General features: G+C 38.8%; 2 protein-coding genes across 3 annotated transcripts in view; one reads left to right on the top strand and one right to left on the bottom strand.

Annotated features, from left to right (window-relative positions):
* The window catches only part of NEK11 (NIMA related kinase 11), an 81,566-nt gene extending 65,074 nt beyond the window's left edge, over positions 1 to 16,492 (bottom strand). The window contains exons 1-2 of the mRNA XM_085051256.1: positions 16,226 to 16,492; positions 12,896 to 13,151 (exon numbers count right to left, since the gene is read on the bottom strand). Coding sequence (XP_084907382.1) covers positions 12,896 to 13,065 — 170 coding nt within the window. The 5' untranslated portion in view covers positions 13,066 to 13,151; positions 16,226 to 16,492. The remainder of the gene's footprint in view (positions 1 to 12,895; positions 13,152 to 16,225) is intronic.
* A 36-nt stretch (positions 16,493 to 16,528) lies between these two features.
* ASTE1 (asteroid structure-specific endonuclease 1) lies at positions 16,529 to 21,751 on the top strand. Of its 2 annotated transcripts, none has more exons than XM_085051253.1 (4): positions 16,529 to 17,907; positions 19,537 to 19,747; positions 20,795 to 20,990; positions 21,260 to 21,751. In XM_085051253.1, the coding sequence occupies exons 1-4, from the start codon at positions 16,597 to 16,599 to the stop codon at positions 21,552 to 21,554; spliced, it is 2,013 nt and encodes a 670-aa protein (XP_084907379.1). In that variant the 5' UTR covers positions 16,529 to 16,596; the 3' UTR covers positions 21,555 to 21,751. The 2 variants fall into 2 exon arrangements, with proteins under 2 accessions (XP_084907379.1, XP_084907380.1); XM_085051254.1 differs by having other exon boundaries at positions 16,531 to 17,307.
* The last annotated feature ends 252 nt before the right edge of the window (positions 21,752 to 22,003 follow it).

The raw sequence follows: 22,003 nt of genomic DNA, 5'->3' as shown, positions 1-22,003 counted from the left end.
TTCCTTAAATGCAAAATAGTAACATTGACTAAACATTGGCAACATTAAACGATGAGGCAAATATGGGTAAACAAAGAGAATGCATTAAAAATCAAACAAATATGCTAGTTACTATATAGATTAAGCAATGTATTAAAAACACTGTTTTTAAATATTTTTCCCACTAATTCCCTACTGCACTGTTTTCTTTATAACATGTTTTCATTACTATGGATCACTGCATAATAACAAACATAAATAAAAAATAAAATCTAAGTGATTTCAAACCCACTCAGAGCATATGGTCAAGATTCATAAATGAAATAGGAAGTAGTAAGAAAACTGTATTTGCAGCTTCTGCCCAAGTCTCTCCATGGAGGCATGAAAAAAATCACACTGAGTAATATTCCTCAGGCTGTTTTTCTGGTGATAAACTCAGGCTGTCCATTTTTTTCCCAAAGATCAGCCGGTCCTTCAGCTGAGCACATAAATGAAAAGTACAGATCTAGATTTGGAGCTAGAATCCAGTGATATTGTTTCAATGAATTCTAATCTTTCAGTATTTAATTTTTGTTTAGGGACACCTTAAATCCCCCTGGAAAAGGATGGGAAAATGTAGGGATTTTTCATATTCTTCAACTTTAACACATGAATGTGCCATACAAGAATTTCTAGTTCAGAATTAGCTCTATACAGAACCTGTAATAGGGCAGTTTACTATTAACCTGACCTGGAAAAAAACCCCTCAGTGCAGGGCACTGTGAGAAAGCATATTTTGCCAAGATCTTCCTGATGAAATGTTTAAAAAAGACAACACAACACATTCCTTTTCCATTTACTTTACCAGTCACTGAAGAATAGATCATTGGTCTTTTCTGAAGGAGAGATTGAAGTCTATTAGAGAATACAACGTTTTTTTACTGAAATAAAGTGATGAATTTCCAAAAACTTTTGAATACATGAAAGGCAAGTTTCAGACTGAAGGGAGGCTTCCACAGTGCTTTCAGAAATTTCCCCATTCAATACAGCATGGTTGAAAAGTTACAGTAGTTAAACATGACAGTGATAAAACTACAGTAGTTCACCTTATCTCAGGGGAAAAAAAGAAAAGCTGTGTTTCTTCATAAGAAATTATTTTCCTAAATCTGAACAATCAGTTTCTGACTAGCAATGTATGAATTTTCATATAAACTTGCCTAATCCCCATCAGGAATTGTGCTGAAAAAAACATGCCCTTTGCTCTGCTTGGATCTGTACAGACAAGCTTCATGGAACACAGACAGGCAATACCTACAGCAATCGCCTCATCTGCAGCTGACAGGGGTCATTACTCCTTCCTTCATAAAAATCATGTCACAGAACTGACAAACAGGATGAGTCCTTGTTAAAGACCACTTAATACAAGTTTCTTGTATACCAAAGACAGCAATAAAAGCCTGATGCATTGATGTGTAGGAATAGCTTGTCATCTTAGTCACTCAGTGATCTTAATGCTGTCATCAGCTGTCAGACAAAGTGACAGGTGTTTTTCTTATTTAAATTAATTCCCAGAAGGCAAAATCAAGAAAATATACTTTTTGTAAATAAGGTACTGGTTTTCTGCAACACAATTCTAATTCATACCCACATCTGGAAACATTTGCTTCTAGAAAGAAAACTTTTGAATGCAATGGAGATTAGACATATCCGCATGCCTCTGATGTATGTGTGCACTGTGTCTGTATGCAGATAAGGTTTGATTTTACTGCATTAAATATGAAGAATGTAACTAGACTTCATACTTTCTGCAAAGCTTTACATAATATTTTAGTAAATACATTTAAAAATTTAAAATATGTACTAAAAAACTCTGCGTTAATTAAGTATTGACAAAGAAGTTATGTCAGAATCTCAGAAGCCTCACAGAGGGAACGGAGAAGTCTCCAGATCTGAAGTGGCTCTTTTCTGACATATTTAGAAGAAAAGCAAGGAAGATAAAAGTCTTCAGCCAGAAATTCATCTATATAAATTAACTATACTTTTCAATACATAAAACACCTAAAGAGTGCCTAAATTCACCCTACCCCATTTCAATATTTACACAAGTAAATTCTACCCAAACCAGCAGCTAAAATGGACATGTTCTGTGATACAACTCCTAAGACAACTCAAATCTGGCATCCCCGGTGATGTTAAATAGGCTGACAGATCTACAAATAAAAAGTTAGTAATCAGAAAAAAACAACAAACCTTTCTTAGCTAAACAATCCTTACTGCATTTCCTCTCTACCAATAAAACCCAGCTCTACATCTTGAAGGAGACAAAGTGTTTCTGCTTCTGCAATCCAACCTGCATTTTATGGTTGGCTTAAAATCGAGTGAGCCACCATTGTTCATAATTCAGACATGGTACTCGTATAACATCTATCTGCTGGAAATCTGTCTCATTGTGTGACTTAACTATTTTTTGTAAGCTCTTTGAAGCAGCATTTTAAACCTTTCAAAGAGTGTCACATGAACATTTATTGTGAATAACAGACTCTCTTGTTAAGATTTTATCAAGACTCCATTGGAGTGTTCAGACCTACCTGAAAGTCAAGTTTTTTCAAAAAATGTGCCGCTATATTTTCTGCCACTTAGGTTCAAGCATTAATCAGGATTTAAAAGGTCTAAAGCTGTTTGCATGAAGTAAGAAATCTTAGATTTATTGCATGAACAAAGAAAAAAGAAATTTAGGTGGCATACACAGAAAACCAAGTAAACCCATTAAAACATGGATGTCCTCCAAATACAATTCTTAACAACCCCTTCTGATATAATGCTAAATGAGATATGCTAATTTAAATTTAAATATTATTATAAATTTGACTTAGTGCAGAATACAGACACATAAGCAGATCATAGAATTGTTTAGGTTGTAAATTACTTCTAAGGTCATCCAGTCCTACCTCAAACCTCACACTGCCAAGTGCACCGATAGACCATGTATTTAAAGGTAAGACAAAATGTCAATGAAAGCACAATTAGAAAAATTTATTGTAGAAGTGCTAGCAGATATCTTAAATACAGAAAAACAGCCTCCGGGTTGTAACTGTGTAGAAAAAACTTCAGCCTTGCAATTCAATCAATAATGGAAACACACTTTGAACTTTATCATGAACTGGCCACAACTGAAAGAGTCTTGTAGTGAAAGCATTCATATCTGAAGAGCAAAAAAATCCAACTGTCACTATGTTCATCCATCCTGGAGGAAGCTCAGTCTAGTGTAGGTAACAACATCCATCCCTTCAGGGTGGGAAAATAACATAAGAGATGAGCCCACTCCCACTCCCCCAAAATACAGAAGGCAATGTCCCAGCCTCTGCAGTGCCCACGCCTCAGCAGGCTCACACACCTTCCCTGGGAACACTTTCTCTGGGAAAAGCTTCTGATTTTCATTAGCAAAACCTTGCTGGCTCATGTTGAAAAGCACTTTGAAAAGCAGCCAAGCCAGTACATTGGGTCTGAAAGCACAGTAACAGGGAGCAAGTGGGGCTAAAGAGAGCTCCACTTAAGAGAGACTTAAAGCAGGAGAAAAACAAACATGAAGGTGGAATCCTTCAGAACACAGGCATGCAGTGGGAATCCTTGTTTGAGCTTTACTAGTGACTGACAATACACCACAGCAGTGTTTATCTCAGTCTATTTGGACTGATCTAAAATTGAATGTTTAACAACCCATCTGGTATTTGTTTACACCAATGACATACTTTATTATTATATAATTTGGTTTATTGGATCAGATGCAGTTCTTAAAAGGCAGTGTTTCTCAAAACGCACTTTTAGTGAGTAAACTGCAAAATGAATTATTGTCTAGGTACATTTGCTTGCTGAGAAGGAAGTAAAAGAAATAGAACTCTTTTAATGTCAAGAATAAATAGGTCTGATAAAATAAGAGAAAAATTGTGATCTAGGAATATATGATCAAAAGCTAAGCTTTTAATTAAACAGAAACTTCATTTTACACAGGTAGTTTTTTCAGTTAACTGCAGTTAATTTTAATTTCATTCAGGTTTTGAGTTGCCAGTATGGAGAGTTGTAGCATAACCCATAACTGTGTGCTGTATTTCTATCCATGCTGATATTTGCAGGACCTACCACTTCACCCTGGTAACTCCTCAGCACAAGGGCCAGGTGCAATTCTGCAAAAATGCATCACCTCTTACTGGGTCTGTAACTGGGCCTGAAATTGGTCACAAAAAATAAAATTAAAGGAATGCCTTTTATGTCTAATTAATGATGTCTTCAGTTCTACTTAGCAAATGGCAAACAGAGAGGGTACAGCACTACCAATGGGGACCAAAATGAAGAATAGGGCAACCTGAATGCAGAAAGTTTGCACAAAGCTTCCACACTATTGAAACTGGGAATTTGGTAAAAATGTGCCTACAGACAGATTGAAGTCACCCACCATTACTGCTTCTTCTTTCCTGCAGTTTACAGCTTATCAACAAAAATTCACATAATCACTCTTTACATTTTATCCATTCTATTTGGAACACCACTGTCTGCATGGTCAGATAATTTAAAGACATTCATCTATCTGTTAGAGAAAGATGATACTGGTGAAACCATTAAATACAAAAAGTCAGCATACAAAAATCAGTCCCACCTAGAAGAATATTTTGTTTTAGCTAAGGAAAGAAACTCAGTAAATTAAGAGCACTTGATTTCTATGGGAAAATCAAGATTACCACACTTCCAGTGAAAAGCAAACAATTAGTGCTGTTTGGTATTCCTCCTTACATGTACATATTTACTCATTATTCAAAGCATTTCAGGCCTAAGTATTACTACTTAACTTCTAAAATCAAATCTTGGGTTCCCAGGCCCACTGTGGATTTATGAGTCAAGCCATAACCCCTTTTCAATTCTAAGTATCACTGTATAGCTTCTTAAATCAAACGCTGAACTTCTTTTGTAGTCCCCCTGGACATTATTGACTTACTAGTAATACCATAACAGTTGTGAGCAACTGATCTTCTCTGTTCTCCAAAACAGCCTATTCACACTGTTCATGAATACTCACTGAGAACTAATCCCTGAGTTAACCACATTGAATTCAATCACTCTGTGAACACTGTAATATCTGCAGATGGATTAAATATAATTTCATTTTCTGAATAAGTACTTTAACTAATTTAACCTCGCTTTAATATCTTTGAATGGCAATGAGATTTCTTAAATTTGCAAGTGAAATGGATGATTCACTTTCCATTTTCATCAGCAAGTCACAATTATAGCACTTACAAATATTTTTCAAGATGCCAAATTTTCAAATGCTTTAACATAATCACTAACACTGAACAGGCCAGCTCATGGTAAAAACAGTTTATGGTTATTTGAAAATTAACAGTTTTTAATTAGTACCCAAAGAATGTAGAATTTATTTTCTGAAACATGAAACAGAATACTGTTGAAATAAGTTAGCTCCAAGGAATACAGCTTATAACATTTTCTTCTGCACTGAGAAAACTCTCATATGTACAAAGGGGCATAATTTAAATTATTTTTGGTCAACCATATGTGTCCATTTTGGAAAAAATCAGTAATTATGAAGCAAAGCAGAACAATTGTGTTATCTTCCACAGAACTGAACAGGTGATTAAATGAAATTATTTATTTGGAAATTAAAATGTATTTATTGTGAATAATTCTTTGACATTTTGGGTTATCATCTATATTGATTAAAAATGACAGAACAAAGTGGATATTGATTAATAAAGGATTAATTCTCCTCTAAAGCTACATTTTTGAAACCTAGAATATTTTTTCATAGAGAAATGTAAAAATGAAATGTAAATACATTAATAGTCTATTCACATGTTTCAGCTCTAAATCAAATACTAATAGACTGTGATTGAACTGAAGACATTGTGTCTTAACAGGAAACGTACTAAAAATTATGATGAGATACTAATACCTGTGAATGTACTTATATTTAGCAATACTTTATCATTACATGTTGCATTATCTCCCTCTACTGTTCACTCAACCTTTTTCCTACAGCCCAGTCCTGCTTAAGAATGCACTTAAGCATCATGCTGCCCCTAACCTAAATGGAATTTTTGAGAAAAACAAGGACTCAATAATTTGTTTATTCTCTATATCTTTGAAGACTTCCATCAAACAACAAATCTTCTAAACCAGGCATTTCTCCAGTGTGATTTCGTTACACAGACTTAATATACTTTAAAATTAACTGCTCTCTGCTAATTAACATTCCCTTCCAATCAAGAGGAGACACCATTACAGAACTAAATATTGAATGCAGCATTTTGTCTTCAAGATTTTTAATATAATTAAACATCTTATAATTGCCATGTTATAACTCTTCAACTTGCAGCCTTGGGCTAAAGCATCTAGCAAAAAGAGTTTTCCTTATGTGGGAACTAGTTTGAATTTTGAAATTAGTTGCAATTAGAAATTTTAAAATAAGACCTTCATATCACTTGATCTATATTCATCAGTTGACAGAAAACAGGCTATTTTGAACAACAGGGGTAGTGAAGGGAAACCAGACACACTAAAAGTTGCTGCAAGAATGCAGAATACATTCCATAGAAATTCAACTAAAAAACTTGTTAATGCAAAATTTAATTGGTTCTCTTCTGAATTTAAATATATTTGTAAGCAGAATTATATTCATTTCACTGTTGGAAGAATATTTATGTCAACAGTACTGTCCCTTCAGTGGAACTAATTTCCAGAAGTAATTTAAATAGCAATTGCTGCAACTTTAATGAATTCACTATCCCTACATGTCTCTTTCCATCAGGCTTCTCCTTCAATGTTTATTTCTGATATGCATTCAAGTATCAATAGTAGCCATAAAACAGAAAAAAAAAAAAAAAAAAAAAAGGAGTGTTGAAAAATAATCAAAGGCAAAGGGAATCAATACTGAGGAAATTAATTGCATATAACATCCATTGTTAGATAAAAATCTTTTCATACTTTTCAGCTCTCCTGAGTATGATACTGTCATCTTAACAATCAGTGAAACACATGGAATTCAAAAATTAAGGACTAACTACCCAGCAACATTGAAAAGTTGTTTTAGAAAACATGAAGGGCACACTGTGGATGTAAAAGAAATGAAAAATTAGGAATTATGTTTACTAGTAAGTCACATAGGCACAACAACAAAACAAAACAGAAAAAACATAGGATAAAGTACACTGACTGTCCAGCAAATCCAAAATTTATTCCACTCTCTGCAGCGGTTTTCTCATTACAATGTATTGAATGCAACAAAAAACTGGAGGCTCATTCTGCATGGAAGATATTAAAACATCCCTGATGCAGACTTTAGAGGAAACACCTTGCCATCAAGGATAACCCATAAGAAGATACAGTAGACATGCATATTCCAATATTTCAAACACCTATGGTATCTTTGAGGCAGGTGGCCACGTTCAACCTAAAGTAATAATACTGCCCTTCTCCCCATTTTCTTACTACAGCTAGCTTACAAATGCATGAAAACTAAACATCAGTTTCAGCAAAATGAATGAGACAGCAGTGACCTCAAGGCATTTGCTTAATCACAAAATCACTTGATTCCGTCTCTGCCATGAACCTCAGAGAAAGGTAATTCCCCAGTAATGCCTTAAGCACAGCTCTCCGTCCAGTGGTGAAAATGTTACTTGTAAACAATTCTCAAAACAATGAACTCATCACTGCTCACTGCCTGCTCATAAGATCAGAATGTGGTGAGTGCTGCAGCACTGAGCTCCTGGGAACTCAGCTCGGTGGGGGATGAGATTTATTGTAAACCCAAGTAGTATTTCCTTTAAGGCATGCTGTCTCCCAGTTACATATGTTAAAGACCTAGTTAGAATCCTACCCAGTCAAATGGACAAATCCCACTGAAAAGGAAAAAGTAGGCTACTCAGTCTAAGAAAGGTATATTCAAAGGAGAGTGGTAAAAAAGGAAAAAAGAACCAATAACAATACCACTAAAGCTCATAAAGATGACTAAGCAGATGTAAAAGTTGTATCAAACAATGGAGGATTTCACAGACACCTGTGTTACACAAGCCGAACAAAGGGTCTCAACATGTTCCAGTGCGGATCTTTTGATTCCAAAGAAGTCACAGAATGTCAGGTTTTATGCTTTTTGATTATGAGGGAACTAGAAATTTTAACACAGTAATTGCCTGTGCAAAGGACTGCAGCATGGCTGTGACTTTAAATTGGCAAATCCATCATCACGGGCAGCACGGGCAGGGTAAAATCCTACATCTGTGCTCCAACGCCAAGCTGCTCTGCAGCCTCCACAAGAGCCTTATCCAGCACAGGAACTTTCTAAACTTTCCTACACTGAGCTGGAGGAGCCCTGCTGTGCCATGCTGGGCTGCAGGAAAAGCTGGGGCACTGACAGGGATGCAGGAAGTAGGGACTAAAGCACCTTCCCACACAGTCTCCAGTGAGATCTGCTTTGGATGAGTCCAGGGTTTTCAAACTTGTCTTTGAACCAGTATTGTATTGGCCTGCACTAGAAACTATCTGGAACAATTGTAGCCATAGCAAGAACTGCCTCCCAAACTTGAAACAAACATGTAGTTTCACTCCCTGGCAACTTCCATTGCAGGTGTACTCTTAACTAAAGCACAAGAGCACCAGCCACTCTTTCAGCAAGGAAATTGGTTGGATATTTAGCTCTGGGTCTTGACTCCAGTAGCATTGCTCACAGAATATGAAGCTCATACTTGGCCACTCAAGTGGAAAGCTCATGAAGACTCACTTCTCAAACTGCTCTAGCTAAATCCACAAGGTCAATGTTTTTGTGGTCTCTTATTTGGGCCAAGCATGACTGTACCCCTCAGCAGCCATGGCACAGTAGCTGAGCCTTATATGAAGAAGCAGAGGCACACACAACCAAACCAAGCCAAAAATGGTTCTTTAAGAAAAACTTATTTAAAAATAAGCCTAATCAGGAAAATCCTACAGGAAACACACCTTTGATCAGTTTTCAAGGAGATCCTGAATGTCTGTTCACAAATCTAAAAATGTCCAATTTTAATTTCTAGTTTTTAGTATTAAATGAAGAAGAATAAAGGAAAGCAGTGTAATTAGATGAATATGCAGACAAAAACTGACAGGGAGTAATTTGTTACTGTTTTAATCCATTCAGCATCAAATGACCATCCCCTTGGAATACCTTCAGAGAAGCAAACAGGCAGTAAACACAGGGATTTGACAACAGCAGTCTGCTGATTGTCACTTGGATATTCATAAGTTACAAATCTCTTCTACCTTTAGATTTTATATCATTTGTTATAAGAAGTCATAAATAATTGAAAGTCACATGATAAATTATTCAGCTAAGTGCACAGTTTCCAAGGAATCATAGCATGAGTCTGGATTAAAGCTATAATGCAAGTCAGATGCAGAAGTTGAGCTGACACCCCACAGTCACCACACAGTGGAGCAGTCCGGGGAGTTTGGCACTTGTCAGAGTGTCCTTTCCACCACAGGGACACATAAATACCTTGTGAATATTTATGAACTAGAAGTCCCTATTGCCTACTGTGTACTTCAGCTGCTTGGCTATATGTGGTTATGAATCAGCGACACTTAACCCAGAGCTTCCCTCGGCACAATTGATTGGGACATTAATTTTCTTTAAGTGATGGCACTGTCCTTTAAGACTACTGCTGAACTTAAATCTCTGCTGTAAAAGACTTTGTCTTTAACCATAATTACCCTTTATAATTAGCTGATATGGTACTCAGGGTGACTAGCACAGAAGTGACTGCAGCAATATCACTGTTAGTTGTAAAAATACTGGTACAGTCCTGCTACTTTCTTTAAACAAACCAAGTTATCTCACTGTTTTGGGTAGGTCTAAGTCCATAATGTCCAGAAACAAATAAGTATCAAGTAATCCATAAACCAAGACAGCCTGTGTAAACAGGAACTAAGAAGCTTGCTTTTGTACAGATGTGTCTCTTGTGCTTAACTGACTTTAGGGTCTAAGATATGAATTCTGACAAATAGTTTCTTCCAAAAGAAGGGGGGAAATTAATAATCTCTTTCCCATATAGATGGTTTAGTACATGAGAAACTTTGTTCATAGTGAAGAACCTCCCAGGTTCTGACTTTTCTCTCTATGAGGGCACTCCTTTTGTTCTCTACTCTGCTGCTTTCACATAAATTGCAGGGACTCCTATCTGAGATATTTAACCCTCTCTCATACTCGGTGAGAATCACCCAACAGGATCAAAAGTTCTTGCACCAGAAAATACAGTTTACAAAAAAATACCAGTTAGGAGGTTAAAGCATTAGGCAAGGAACCTGTTATACAATGCAACATTTAAGAGAGACTTAGCGTGAGGGACCTACATAAATAACTATACTTGTGGTACTTCATAACCTTATTGTTTATAGAGTATGCAAGTGAAACATATCACACTCGATGTTGCTGATCTAGTACAATCTCATGAAGTCAGTAATCCTGATCCCATCCATTCAAAGAACTGGAAAGAAGCATGAAGCTGGCATGTACTTCTTAGAAAGGCAGGCACTGCTAGCCTGAGCAGCCCTGACAGTTTTACATGAAATAAGTCTGTTAATTTGAGGCAGGGCCCAAATAATCAACCCTCTCTTCTTCCCAGCTGAAGCAACTCTGTGCATAATACTTCACTCACTACAGGTATGATCTTTAAGAGGTGACAAAATACAAGGCACAACCTGTTTCTAGAATCATGCAAAAGCTTTACTGAGCATACTTGAAATCACATTATAACCATTGTTAGTCACTGCATTAACGGAAAATCAAAAAAGATATCCCTGAACAGCTTCTGTACCAACATGTCACTTTTCTTGGGAATTTGTATTTTTATTATTTATTCCTATGCTTTTTCACAGTGCCTTAGACTATAGCAATTTTCAGGAAATTAACTGTGGCTGAGTTTACACTGTATATCATATTTGTCTCAGCATGTTCTAGACCATCTATGAAACAATAAATATAGAATTCTAATTCTGCTGAGGTCACTGCTGTATTGCTTGGGGACTTTTTCTGTCAAAGGACTTTCAGAGCTGTATTAAGATCATTCTTTTTAAAGAGTAAGAACCATAACCAGCTCCATTTTATTCAAAAGCACATATAAACATAATCAGCAACCAGTACAGTTCCATATACGATTATTTGAAGGCAGCATTGAGAATGTGACTTCCAGCACATTTTACCACCATAAGAAACCAGTGTTTCTAAATAGAAGTGTCTACACTCTGTATTATTATGCCACCTGCATTTTCATTTTCGACTGAGATAGTATTTTTGTCATATTTATCTAGCATATAAGGGATAGAAACTTGGGGGGATCGGCTCATCAATTTAGGCTTGAGGCATGGAAGGAAGGAACAACTGTGATAGGCGAGCACCCCCTTGTGACTGGAAGGCTTAAATACAGCATGACACATCAGCTGGTTAAATAAATACTGTTGTATTTGCATTGCAATGTGGTCACAGAAAGAAACTGACAAAAAAAAAGTTAAAACTTGTTTTTAAAAGTAGTTTGATACTCGATGTCTGTCCTGAAGATAGCTCTGCACAAAACACAGCCATGAAATGCTGCAGGTAGTGAATGTTTCTTCAAGACAGTCACTCAGAATTCTTAAGAAAAAAAATAAAAATAGCCCCTTAAAAACTTAACGTGTGTTCCTTAGTTTTGAGGTTTGCCAGGTTGTGCTATAGCAGCAAATGTGTGAAGACTCACATTTCACTATACTGTTAATATTCTAAGGATGAATTCAGTAATAGTCAAATTCTGAAGTATCTTAGAAGCTCAGGTAGTTCCTGTCACCTCGTTTGTACGATAGACTACCTTAACATAAAAATAAAATGAAAAATATTTTTATTGGTTTTAATGTAATGTTTCATTAAATAACATTTTTTTTTGAGAAAGCCATAGCTAAGGCTATGAAAGAGTCCAACTCTTTAAACCATCTGGAAAAAGCTAAGACCTTAGTGGAAGGACCTTAATCAAAGGACCTGAGAAGCTGTACATTGATGTAGAAGGAAAACAATTGACAGAATTATGTCTTGGCTGCACACTTACTAAAGCAATATTGCCAATAACGTGTTGCCATAAGTAGCAAAAGTGAGGCATAAATGAATCAGAAAAAGCTCTTTAACCATGTAAGTGCTCATTAATGTGTCCATCAATAAGGACCAACAGAAACCCCTATTTAAATGAATTATGTATTTCTGGCTGAAAAGCACATTGATTAGATGTTGCAGATTTTAGACAAAGAGCCTTAATTTTTTTTTTTTGATAAAACAAAAATATTTATAGTCAAATTTCACTTGGTGTAAGTATTAAGATAGAAAAACACAGTTCTACACAACAGCAAGTCCAGCCACCAACCCAACATCAAACCCACATACAGAAATGTCAACACTCTGAAAACGTTATTTTGTCATCATGGCTGCAGAATCCCAAAAGGCTTATCAATCAAACTGATGAGACTTGTCCAAATTCAGGCAGGTTAAAAGAGAAAAAAATAAATTTGCTGACCATTAAAAAAAAAAATCAAACCTTCTGCCAGTTAAGTATACAGCAAATAGAAAGGTGTTACTGGAATTTCTGTAACTATTCCTTCTCAGGTTTCATTTAGAACACTCAGTTATAAAAAATAGGTCATCAATACTGTACAGGTTCTCCAACCATCTGAGTCCTTACAGTGACATAGAACCAACTCCTGAAGGCATCCAGTTCAGTGTTATCAAAAAAAGTCTGCTCCTACCTTACATCCTCACTCAAGTCAGACAGTTAAGGCTGCAATATAACACCAAACTGAGATGAGACACAAACACTAAGAAAATACCTACAATGCAAGAAATATGTTCCCAACATTTTTATTTAAAGCATGTGAAGGGTTTACTTACAGTTCTTCTCCTTGTTTTGCTTTTCTGTCAGTAACCAAATACACACTTCCAAAGCTTCCATTGCCAAGTTTCCTCTGAATAGTGTATCTTTTTGCAATCACAGCATCTGAGCAAGCAGAATTAAATCTGGCAACAGTGACATGCTTAGCGGTTTCTTGAAATTTCAGCATTTCTCTGTGAAACAAAAACTACACAAATTTCTCTAGGATGTAGCTTTGATATCCTTTTATTCTTCCACGGATGTTCACAGAAATCACTTGAAACAGAAAAAAAATTAATTTGTCAATGTATTATCTTTATTAAACTTTTCATTTAATTCTGTGGCAGTGCTTACAGAACTCAGCTTGCAGCAAAGCACAAATTAAATGGAATCATTAGCCACTAAACTGCAGGCAGCAGACTTGGTGAACAAACTCCAGTTAATGTAGATGTGACATAGTCTTCCTCTAAACCAACCTTAAATTAATGCACTGAACTGATAACAGTTGCCCTAGATATGCCACTCTTCCTCCCCACCTGTCTTTATACCATGACAGTACCTGATACCAAAAATATCTGCATTTCAGGATACAAGTTTCAAGATTTTTGTATATACTAAAGCATAACCTCCACCCATAATTTGAGTTCTCTCCCACCAACAACTACAAAGCTGTTTTCTCTGCTCTTTCATTTACCCCTCAGATTTCACCATCTGTTCCAGTGCTGACCTCACAGGTTCTCCATGACTCACTGCCAGTATCTTCTGCAAATTAATTTCACAGCAAGTCTACAAGACTTTCAAGAAAACCCAATTTTTCCAAAAGTTCATTTCTCCTTAGCTGTGTCCCTTCATGACTCACGCTTCCAACAGTTAAGCTTTGGTTTGGAATTCTTGTCTAATTGAGGTCCTAATTTTGCAAACATAAGGACTGCAAAGGCCAAGCTCTAGGATTTCTATGGTTTTCAATGGCTCAACATGAGTTTGGGGTACTTTGTTTACTCAACCTTCTTCATTCCAAATGAAAAAAGGTAGGTGTTTCACTGCACATAATAAAACAACATTGCTTTCATTATCTTGCCTTTATATAATGGTAATTGCATCATTTTGCTTGAAGACCCTTTGGAGCAAGCAAAGGTCTTGCAAGATCAGTGCCACTATTTCTACCATCCATTGCAGTGCAGCAGACCCACACCAGCCTTTCTCACCACATCATTTTAAGGTCAAGGCAAGCACATAAACAGACTTCTTATTGTTGTAGTGGTGGTTTTGGAAGAGCAAAAACAAATTGCTTCATTTTAAAAGCTGTACAACTTTAGGTTCCAAGTCACTGGCTTCTCTTCCAAATAAATGCAGAAACTAAATTAAGATTACAGATTTGTATTTTGCAATTACAAACTGTGCGTGTGTGTGTGTATAGGCACAAGAACCTATTTTCATACCCATCTGCTGAGCTGCTGTCACACTGTACCAAAAAGCCTGACATTGCACTGTCACCATGTTATAAAACACAGATAAACCTTAATTACTAAAAGGCATCTAAATAATACAAATCCTGTATGTTTTTTAAACTATAGCACTCCTAATACTGTTTCTTTATTCGCTTTCAGCAGCACTGACAAAAATTTTGAAATGCAAATGCTAAGGAAAGAATGTCATCTGGAAAATTATTTATCTGGTACTCCAAATCTGAAGGAGCCTAAAAGGATCATGAGGTGTGGAGAAAGGGGGAGCAGAAAGATGATCTCCATAAAATACTATATTGCAAATTCTAGAAAGTTTACATAATTTTCATTTACTGTTCTATTCTCCTAATTGCTGTTTTATGCATGCCTTCATAAATTCCTTTAGAAATAAGTGCACTTAGAAAAACTGCTGAGCTACCCATACCTTTTCTTCTTCTTGAAGTCACTTAACACAGCTCACCTTCAAATTTTCATAATTACTTGGGCCCTAGGAATGTATCACAATCCTTCACCCCACAAAATCATGCTTAAGATCGAGTAGCTCACTGAGTTTAACTTCTGTGCTTTATTTCTGATAATGCCTCTCACCTTTTACTCTCCATGCTTCAAGTTCCCTTTCTGTATAATAATAGTAATAATTACCATGCAACTCTGTGAAATGCTTTAGTATCTACTGAATAGTGAATCTGCTGAATAGTGTTATAATGCAGGGCCAAGTGATTGCCACTGTGGCATCACAGGTGCATTTTAATGGCACAGAAGAGCTGGATTGCTGAGCACTGCATCAGAAAGAAATGCCCTGTAAGAGCCAGTAGGCCTTAAAGACTGACTCAGCCAGAACACTGAGGGATTCTTCAAGTACATGAACCACAGCCTCTCCTACCTCACTCAAATCTTTAGCCCAACCTTCCTTGTGTTCCTTTCCTATCAGTGTCTGTCTCCCACTGAGCAGGTATTTCCCAAGCAGCAGCATCAATTGTTTCACTAAAGTTCAGAACAACTAGAGATAACACAAAGCAATCAAGTCTCCAGCTTTCTTTTCCTAAAAAAACTCAGTGTGCCCTATCCAATGACTTTGGTGAAGAGTTTCCTCGTCTCACCCACCCACCACTCCCAAGTCCCAGCCAGAGACAGGCAGACTGCTGATGACAACCAAATGAATGCAATTATAAATCACTTTATGGATCACTTTTTAACAAAATATTTTCTTCCTTGGCTGGAGCTCCGTTTCGTGCTGCAAACTAAAGGAAACCTACTGGTTAGGTTAGGTTCTTTAGCATCAGCTAACATACTCTGACACTTTCTGCTTCCAAGACAATCCCTTCTTTGCCAACCAAGGCCATTTTCCAATGCTATCAGGTTTTGTTTTACTCCTTAAGAACCATTGTGCTATGTTAACATTTGCCACCCCCTAGCACAAAATCCACAGTCTTTAAGCTCTAAATATCCTCAGTATTTACAACCTTGATTTTTTTTCCCCACCAATGACTTCACTGGCCTGCTCCTTTAGATGTTTTGAAAATTCAAAAAAATGAGATTTCCCTTGTTTTTTCCTTCATGAAAAGAAAAATTAAATTAACTTTTTAACGCTGGGTCCATTATTATTATTTTCTGCAACATCGTTACAAACTTACCCACGGCTAAACTGACATCATCTCACTTAGCTCAGTTTTTTACTGCTCCTAGAGAACTGACTAGGGAAAAAATCTCCTAGAAATCTAGAAATCTTCTCGAGAAATAAGATTTTATTATTAGTTCTGGTAGCAAAGGAGCTTGAGGGTGATAGCAAAACAGGGTCAAATGTTCACGGACTATGAAATTCAGCATCTCCCCGACGCACACTGGGGAGGCCGAGATCCCCTAGCATAACCTCAGGGATGTTACTACCTTGTCACAAGACCGTGTTAGACTCAGAACACAAGTAGCACCCAGATCCCCTCACAACAAGAGGCGAGGGCGGGATCCCCGTTCCTCACCCCTCCGGGACAGGCGGTGCCCCCTCCCCGCCGCTTCCCGCCGCTCCAGCGCCAGTGACGGCGGGGCTGCGGTGCCTCAGGATCCCCCGTGTCCGCTCGGGAGGGCCGGGGCAGGCCGGGCAGAGCGGGCAGGGCAGGAGCGGCCGCAGCTCGCAGCGCTCCCGGCCCCCAGAGTGCTGTTTACTCCCCCGTCGCCAGGAGACGGCGGGCGGGACGAGCGAAAGGAAGCGGATCCGGGATGGCAGCGCCGCGCTCGTCACTGCCGGCGCTGCTTCCGGCACCATGGGAGTCCAGGGGCTGACGGGCTTCGTGGAGGAGCGCGGGGTGTTCTTCACCGAGCTGCGGGTGCGGGACACCAAGCTGGTCATCGACGGCAGCAGCCTCTACCACCGCCTCTGCTTCGCCCCCGACGCCGACTTCCGACGCGGCGGCGACTACGGCGCCTTCGCCGCGGCCGTGCGCGACTTCTTCGGCGTGCTGCGGGCCTGCGGCGTCGCGCCCTTCGTGGTGCTGGACGGCGGGCGCGGCGCCGAGGACAGGAAGCTGCCCACGCTGCGGGGCCGCGCCGCCGAGCAGCTGCGGGCTGCCCACGGGCTCTCCCGGGGCGCCGGCGGCTGCCTGGTCCCGCTGCTGACCCGCGAGGCCTTCGTGCAGGCGCTGGGCCGGCTCGGCGTGCCCTTCGTGCAGTGCTTTGCCGAGGCCGACCGGGAGATCGCCGGGCTGGCCAACCGCTGGGGCTGCCCCGTCCTCTCGCTCGACAGCGACTTCTGCGTGTTCGACCTGGCGGGCGGCTACTGCCCGCTGTCGCACTTCCAGTGGCAGAGCGTGCGCGCCGCCGCGCCGCAGGGATGCTACGTGCCCGCGCGGTGCTTCTCCGCCGAGAGGTTCTGCAGGCACTTCGGGCAGCTGCGCACGGCGCTGCTCCCGCTCTTCGCCGTCATGACCGGCAACGACTACATCGGCCTGGAAGCGCTGGAGGCGTTCTTCAGCAAGGTGCGCCTGCCGAGGGGCTGCGCGGCGGGGAAGGGCGGGAAGCACCTGCGCCTCCAGGGACTGCTGAGCTGGCTGGCGCAGTTCGCGGAGCCCGCCGAGGCCGTCGACAATGTGCTGAAATACCTTAAGAAACACCAGAGGGAAGAAATAAGGGAGCTTCTGTGCACTTCGATGGAGGATTACGCTCCGTCAGACGTGAATCTGGAGGACTTCTTCCAGAATGGAAGGTATGACTGCGAGGCTGCCAGGAAAGCAGACGTACCAGAGTGGGTGGTTGATGCTTTCACAAAAGGTAAGCTGGCCCCATTCGTCATCAATGCCCTGATACTTAGAAGTACCTTCCTTCGCGTTCAGGTGGAGAACATGCAAAGACCCAGTGCTCACAGCACAGCTCTGCCCATCCGACAAGTTATCTATGGACTGCTTCTGAGAGCATCTCAAAATACCAAAGCTGCTTCTCCAAGTAAGCAGACCAACGAGCTGCCCACTGTATGTGAATTTGACAGATGCCAAAAGACAGTTAAAAAAACATTTGTTCAAGCGGCAAGCCTACCCACAGATTTTTGTGATGATCGTTTTCCTTTGGACAAGTTATTGGAGGTAAATGGTTGTCACCACAGTTAACAGTGTTTCACGAGTGACAAAAATAGTTGGGACTCACTTTTGCCAGCTGGCCGCTAAATGTGATGTCTGAACTAAGCCACCTCAGTAAGTAACTACTTAATACAGAGGTACCTGTAGTATTTAAGAAGCTACATAGGTTGTCTTTATCTTCTTTCCCTCCTGCCCCCCTCCGAGTGTACCCAGACAAATTATATGCAGTGTTGTATGAATATGCAGTACTCCCTACATTTTCTATTCAAAGCCTTTATTTCATCCTGTGCATTTTGTTACACTAATACTTGATTTTTATGGGAAGGAACTCAGTTTCACGTAATTTAGGAAAGTCCAGTTCAACACTAGAAAACTTAATTTGTATTTAATCAGACTATGGATGTTTCAGAGCAATGTTCTGGAACAAAATCCGACCCATGTCTTTTTACTAAAAATCGTTCATTATTTCTCGTGTGAATGCTGTAGCTGCCCAGCAGTTTTACCTGCCCCAAGTATGCTCCTGCTAACGTGAACCTCTGTTGCTTGCCAGACAGAACAGAACAGCACCTGAAAAACAGCTTGTAATCACAGGAAAGTTGTACAAGGTTAGTTCCAGTCACTATTGCAGCAATTCTGTGTAAATTCTAATGATTTAGACCATAACTGTTGCCATAATGGGAAGTAATCTCCCATTCTTGAAGTTGCAAAATGGAGATTTTGTATGCAGTAATTTCTGCAACATCTAGAAATACAATCCATGTCTTTTAATTTTTTATTTTTAAGGCACATGCACCATCCATTCTGGCGTTCAGATCGATTTGTAACACGTCTCTCTGTGTGGGTAGTGCTGAATATTTTTTATCACTTGCTGGTGGCTACTTTTCAAAGGAACCTAGACTATCACTGCTGCGCCCATTAAATTCTACAGATAGCTATGGATCCAAAGTACAAGTTACTTTACATAGGTTATTAGAACAGGTCTTTTAAACAATACACAACACTAAACAGTTTGAAAAATCATGTTTTGGATTTTTAAGAGACATTAATGATAATGATACCTTACTTCAGCCTTGGTGTATCTGCTGTTTGTTTAGTGAATTTGAGCTTCTCTACTACAACTTTCCTTAGTAAACATATGGGAATTATTAGCTGAACAAAAGGTTAGAAGAAATGTTGTTATGCATTTAAAGTGCTCTAGGCAAAACTGACTTCAGTTTCTCTTCTGTTATGGGGATGTCTGCCTAACAATCCAGCAAAACAATCCTAATCAAGGTTTATAAAGCACTCAAATTGCAGTTGAACAGCCTGCTTCAATTCTGCTGCATGCATGAAGTTATGGGCAAAGTTTATAGCACTGGAAGTTTATTTCCTGGAAGTTAAATGGCACAGCAAAGAAGGAACATGTGCTAGGAATTAATTACTTCTGTCTTTCTACCTGACATTTAACTGTGTTGTTTTTTAAAAAAAGTTTTAAGTAGTATTTAAAAAAATATTTCCTGTTCAGAATATCTATGAAACTTAAATCATTTTTTATCAAAAACCTGAAATGCTAACTAGTTTAACCAGGAACTTACTTGCCTTTTAGAAATTGCTCACAAAATATCAAGTCTTATCTCTACTTCAATTTATTTTCAGGTGCCCATGTCATGCCGCCAGATGCTTTTGCTGGACACTCTGGGAGTGAAAATGAGTTTCCTAGAATCTATCCCAAGTCACTTACAACTCCCTATTGCGGTAACATGTTACTGGATACGTTGTTCAGAACCAAAAGTTAAGCTGAACCAATTAAAGGCTCTACTTCTAATGATAGTGTCTGGAGAACTGCAGAGGATAACTGATGATCCAGGTATGTCTCCAAAGAATAAAATTTTAGATGTTCAGCTGCTACAAAAATCTATACCATAATTCGTTTTTGTGCACTTACGGTGAGTTGTTCAAATTTAGAGGAATTAGCATTGATTTACACTAAATCCTGAGATGTCACACTCTTTGCATTGATATGCACAAAGAAACAGTGCTAACCATCAAATTAACACTTTATATAGGTAAAACAGTAATTTACCACCTTTTAAAACATTAATGTGCATTTCTAAGTGCTTTTTTTAGGACTGAAATATTAATTTAGATCTAAAAGTTACAAAAAATAACCTTAACATACTCAGGCATCAAAAAACTATTATTGAAGGATTCAATTTTTTTTTTTTTGCTTTTGAGTTTTTCTAAAATCATTTGTATTTAAAAATGCTGAGTTGCCCAGGCACACTTTTTCTGCCTATGCATTGCAAATTTGAAAACATTAAATAATCATAGAAATTGCTTCAGTAATATTTGTATCTGTTACAGTTATAGTGGCATTTCCTCCAAGAGTCCTTGCTTTGATGGCCAAGACGATATGTGCCAGGGTTATACAAAACCCTGGTTCATAGAAACCAGCCTGGCAAGGTTTCCATGTGAGTTGGAGCAAGATGGAAAGCTTGTTTGGATTTGATCACACAAAATCAATTAGATTAGAAAAGCCCTCTGAGATCGTTGAGTCCAACCCATGACCAAACACTACCATGTCAAGCAGACCATGGCACTGAGTGCCACATCCAGTCTTCCCTTAAACACCTCCCAGGATAGTGATTGCACCACCTACCTGGGCAGCCTGTTCCAATAGGTAATCACCCTTTCTGTGAAGAAATTCCTCCTAATATCCAAGCTAAACCTTCCCTGGTGCAACTTAAGGCCATTTCTCTTTGCCCTGTCAATTGTTATCAGAAGAGACCACCCCACCCGACTAGACCCTCCTTTGGGGTAGAACTAGGGGTTTGAAGACTATACATTGCAGATACCTTTTGTATTGTTCACAGCAGAACATTTATTTCCATGTTATTTTTTATTTATAATCTAGATCCCACAGTTCTACATGCGGAAGACGACAGCGTTGCATATAAGGAATTTCTAAAATGGAAGGAAAAGAAGGTGCAAAATAACGACTTTGATTTAGATGCTGCACACAGTTTTTGCCAGTGGCAGTGCTGTCTTCAGATGGGATTGTACCTCAACCAGCTACTTGGCACTCCTCTCTGTGAACCAGACCTAAGTAGGTAAGGTTACTTGAGAGATCTGCTTTGCACATGAGCCCCTGTGGAATGTGTTCACAGTTTCATTTTCTCTGTCACACTCCTTTAGCCAATACAACATTAGAACTCACTTTTTTAAAGGAATTAAATGCAGAGAAAGATACTCTTAGCATAGGTATCCCTTAGGAGTTGAATGTTGGATACTGTGTGTTTTTTGCACTAAACAACATGTTTCTGTACCTGCCCTGTTGAGGTGCAATTCTAAAGGAAGATTCTCTCCTTCTTTTGAGCAGGCTTTTCACCGGGACCCTTGTACACAGACTGTATCAAGAGCTTAAATCAGCACCTTCAGTGGAAAACCTGTTTATTTTATCTCCAAAAATGGCTCAGCTTTATCTGGTTTTGTTAAATACAGTGGAGTCAACTGCATCTCCAGACTTCTTTCAGAAGATGACCAAAACCAGATCAGAGTCCTGCAAAAAGAGGAAAGCATCTAAAAAGAAAAAAACAGCCATCCGGTGTGCTGTGCCAGAAACTCAGCATTTATGCAATGTTAATAGGTTTGCATCACTGGAAGTGGATGACTGAAAGCATTATTCTTGAAATAAATTCTAATGCCACGAGGACAAAAGGAGTAACATTAAAATATGTGACTGTATTGGAATTTGCTCAGCTGTTTTCATACAAGTTCCTGATTCAATCTTTACCAAAAATTTTGCTTCAGGGAATTTTTTAATTTACCTTTTTGTAATTTACATTTATATAAAAGAAATGCTGTATAAAAATTGTGTTGTTTTGGTTTTCTTTAAAGGTATCAGTCTAATTGAAAATGAGAGCAAAGTTGTTCAGCATTTCCAAGTATGACTATTTTAGAGGAATTCTTTTCCTGAACATTTATAGTTCGCTCTGCCTCATCTCCCTGTACACTTGTCATTTCCAAAAAACTGAATTTTAGAGTTTGGGTTTGAGGAACACAGTAGTCACAGTCTAACAGTTGAGATTAAAATGGAAATTGACAAGTTTAAAAATACTGTAAA

This window comes from Lichenostomus cassidix, chromosome 2 (genome assembly GCF_008360975.1).
Source record: "Lichenostomus cassidix isolate B80296 chromosome 2, HeHo_3.0, whole genome shotgun sequence".
Classification (NCBI taxonomy): domain Eukaryota; kingdom Metazoa; phylum Chordata; class Aves; order Passeriformes; family Meliphagidae; genus Lichenostomus; species Lichenostomus cassidix.
Note: the sequence above shows the minus strand (reverse complement) of the source record. Positions and strands in the feature narration are given on the sequence as shown.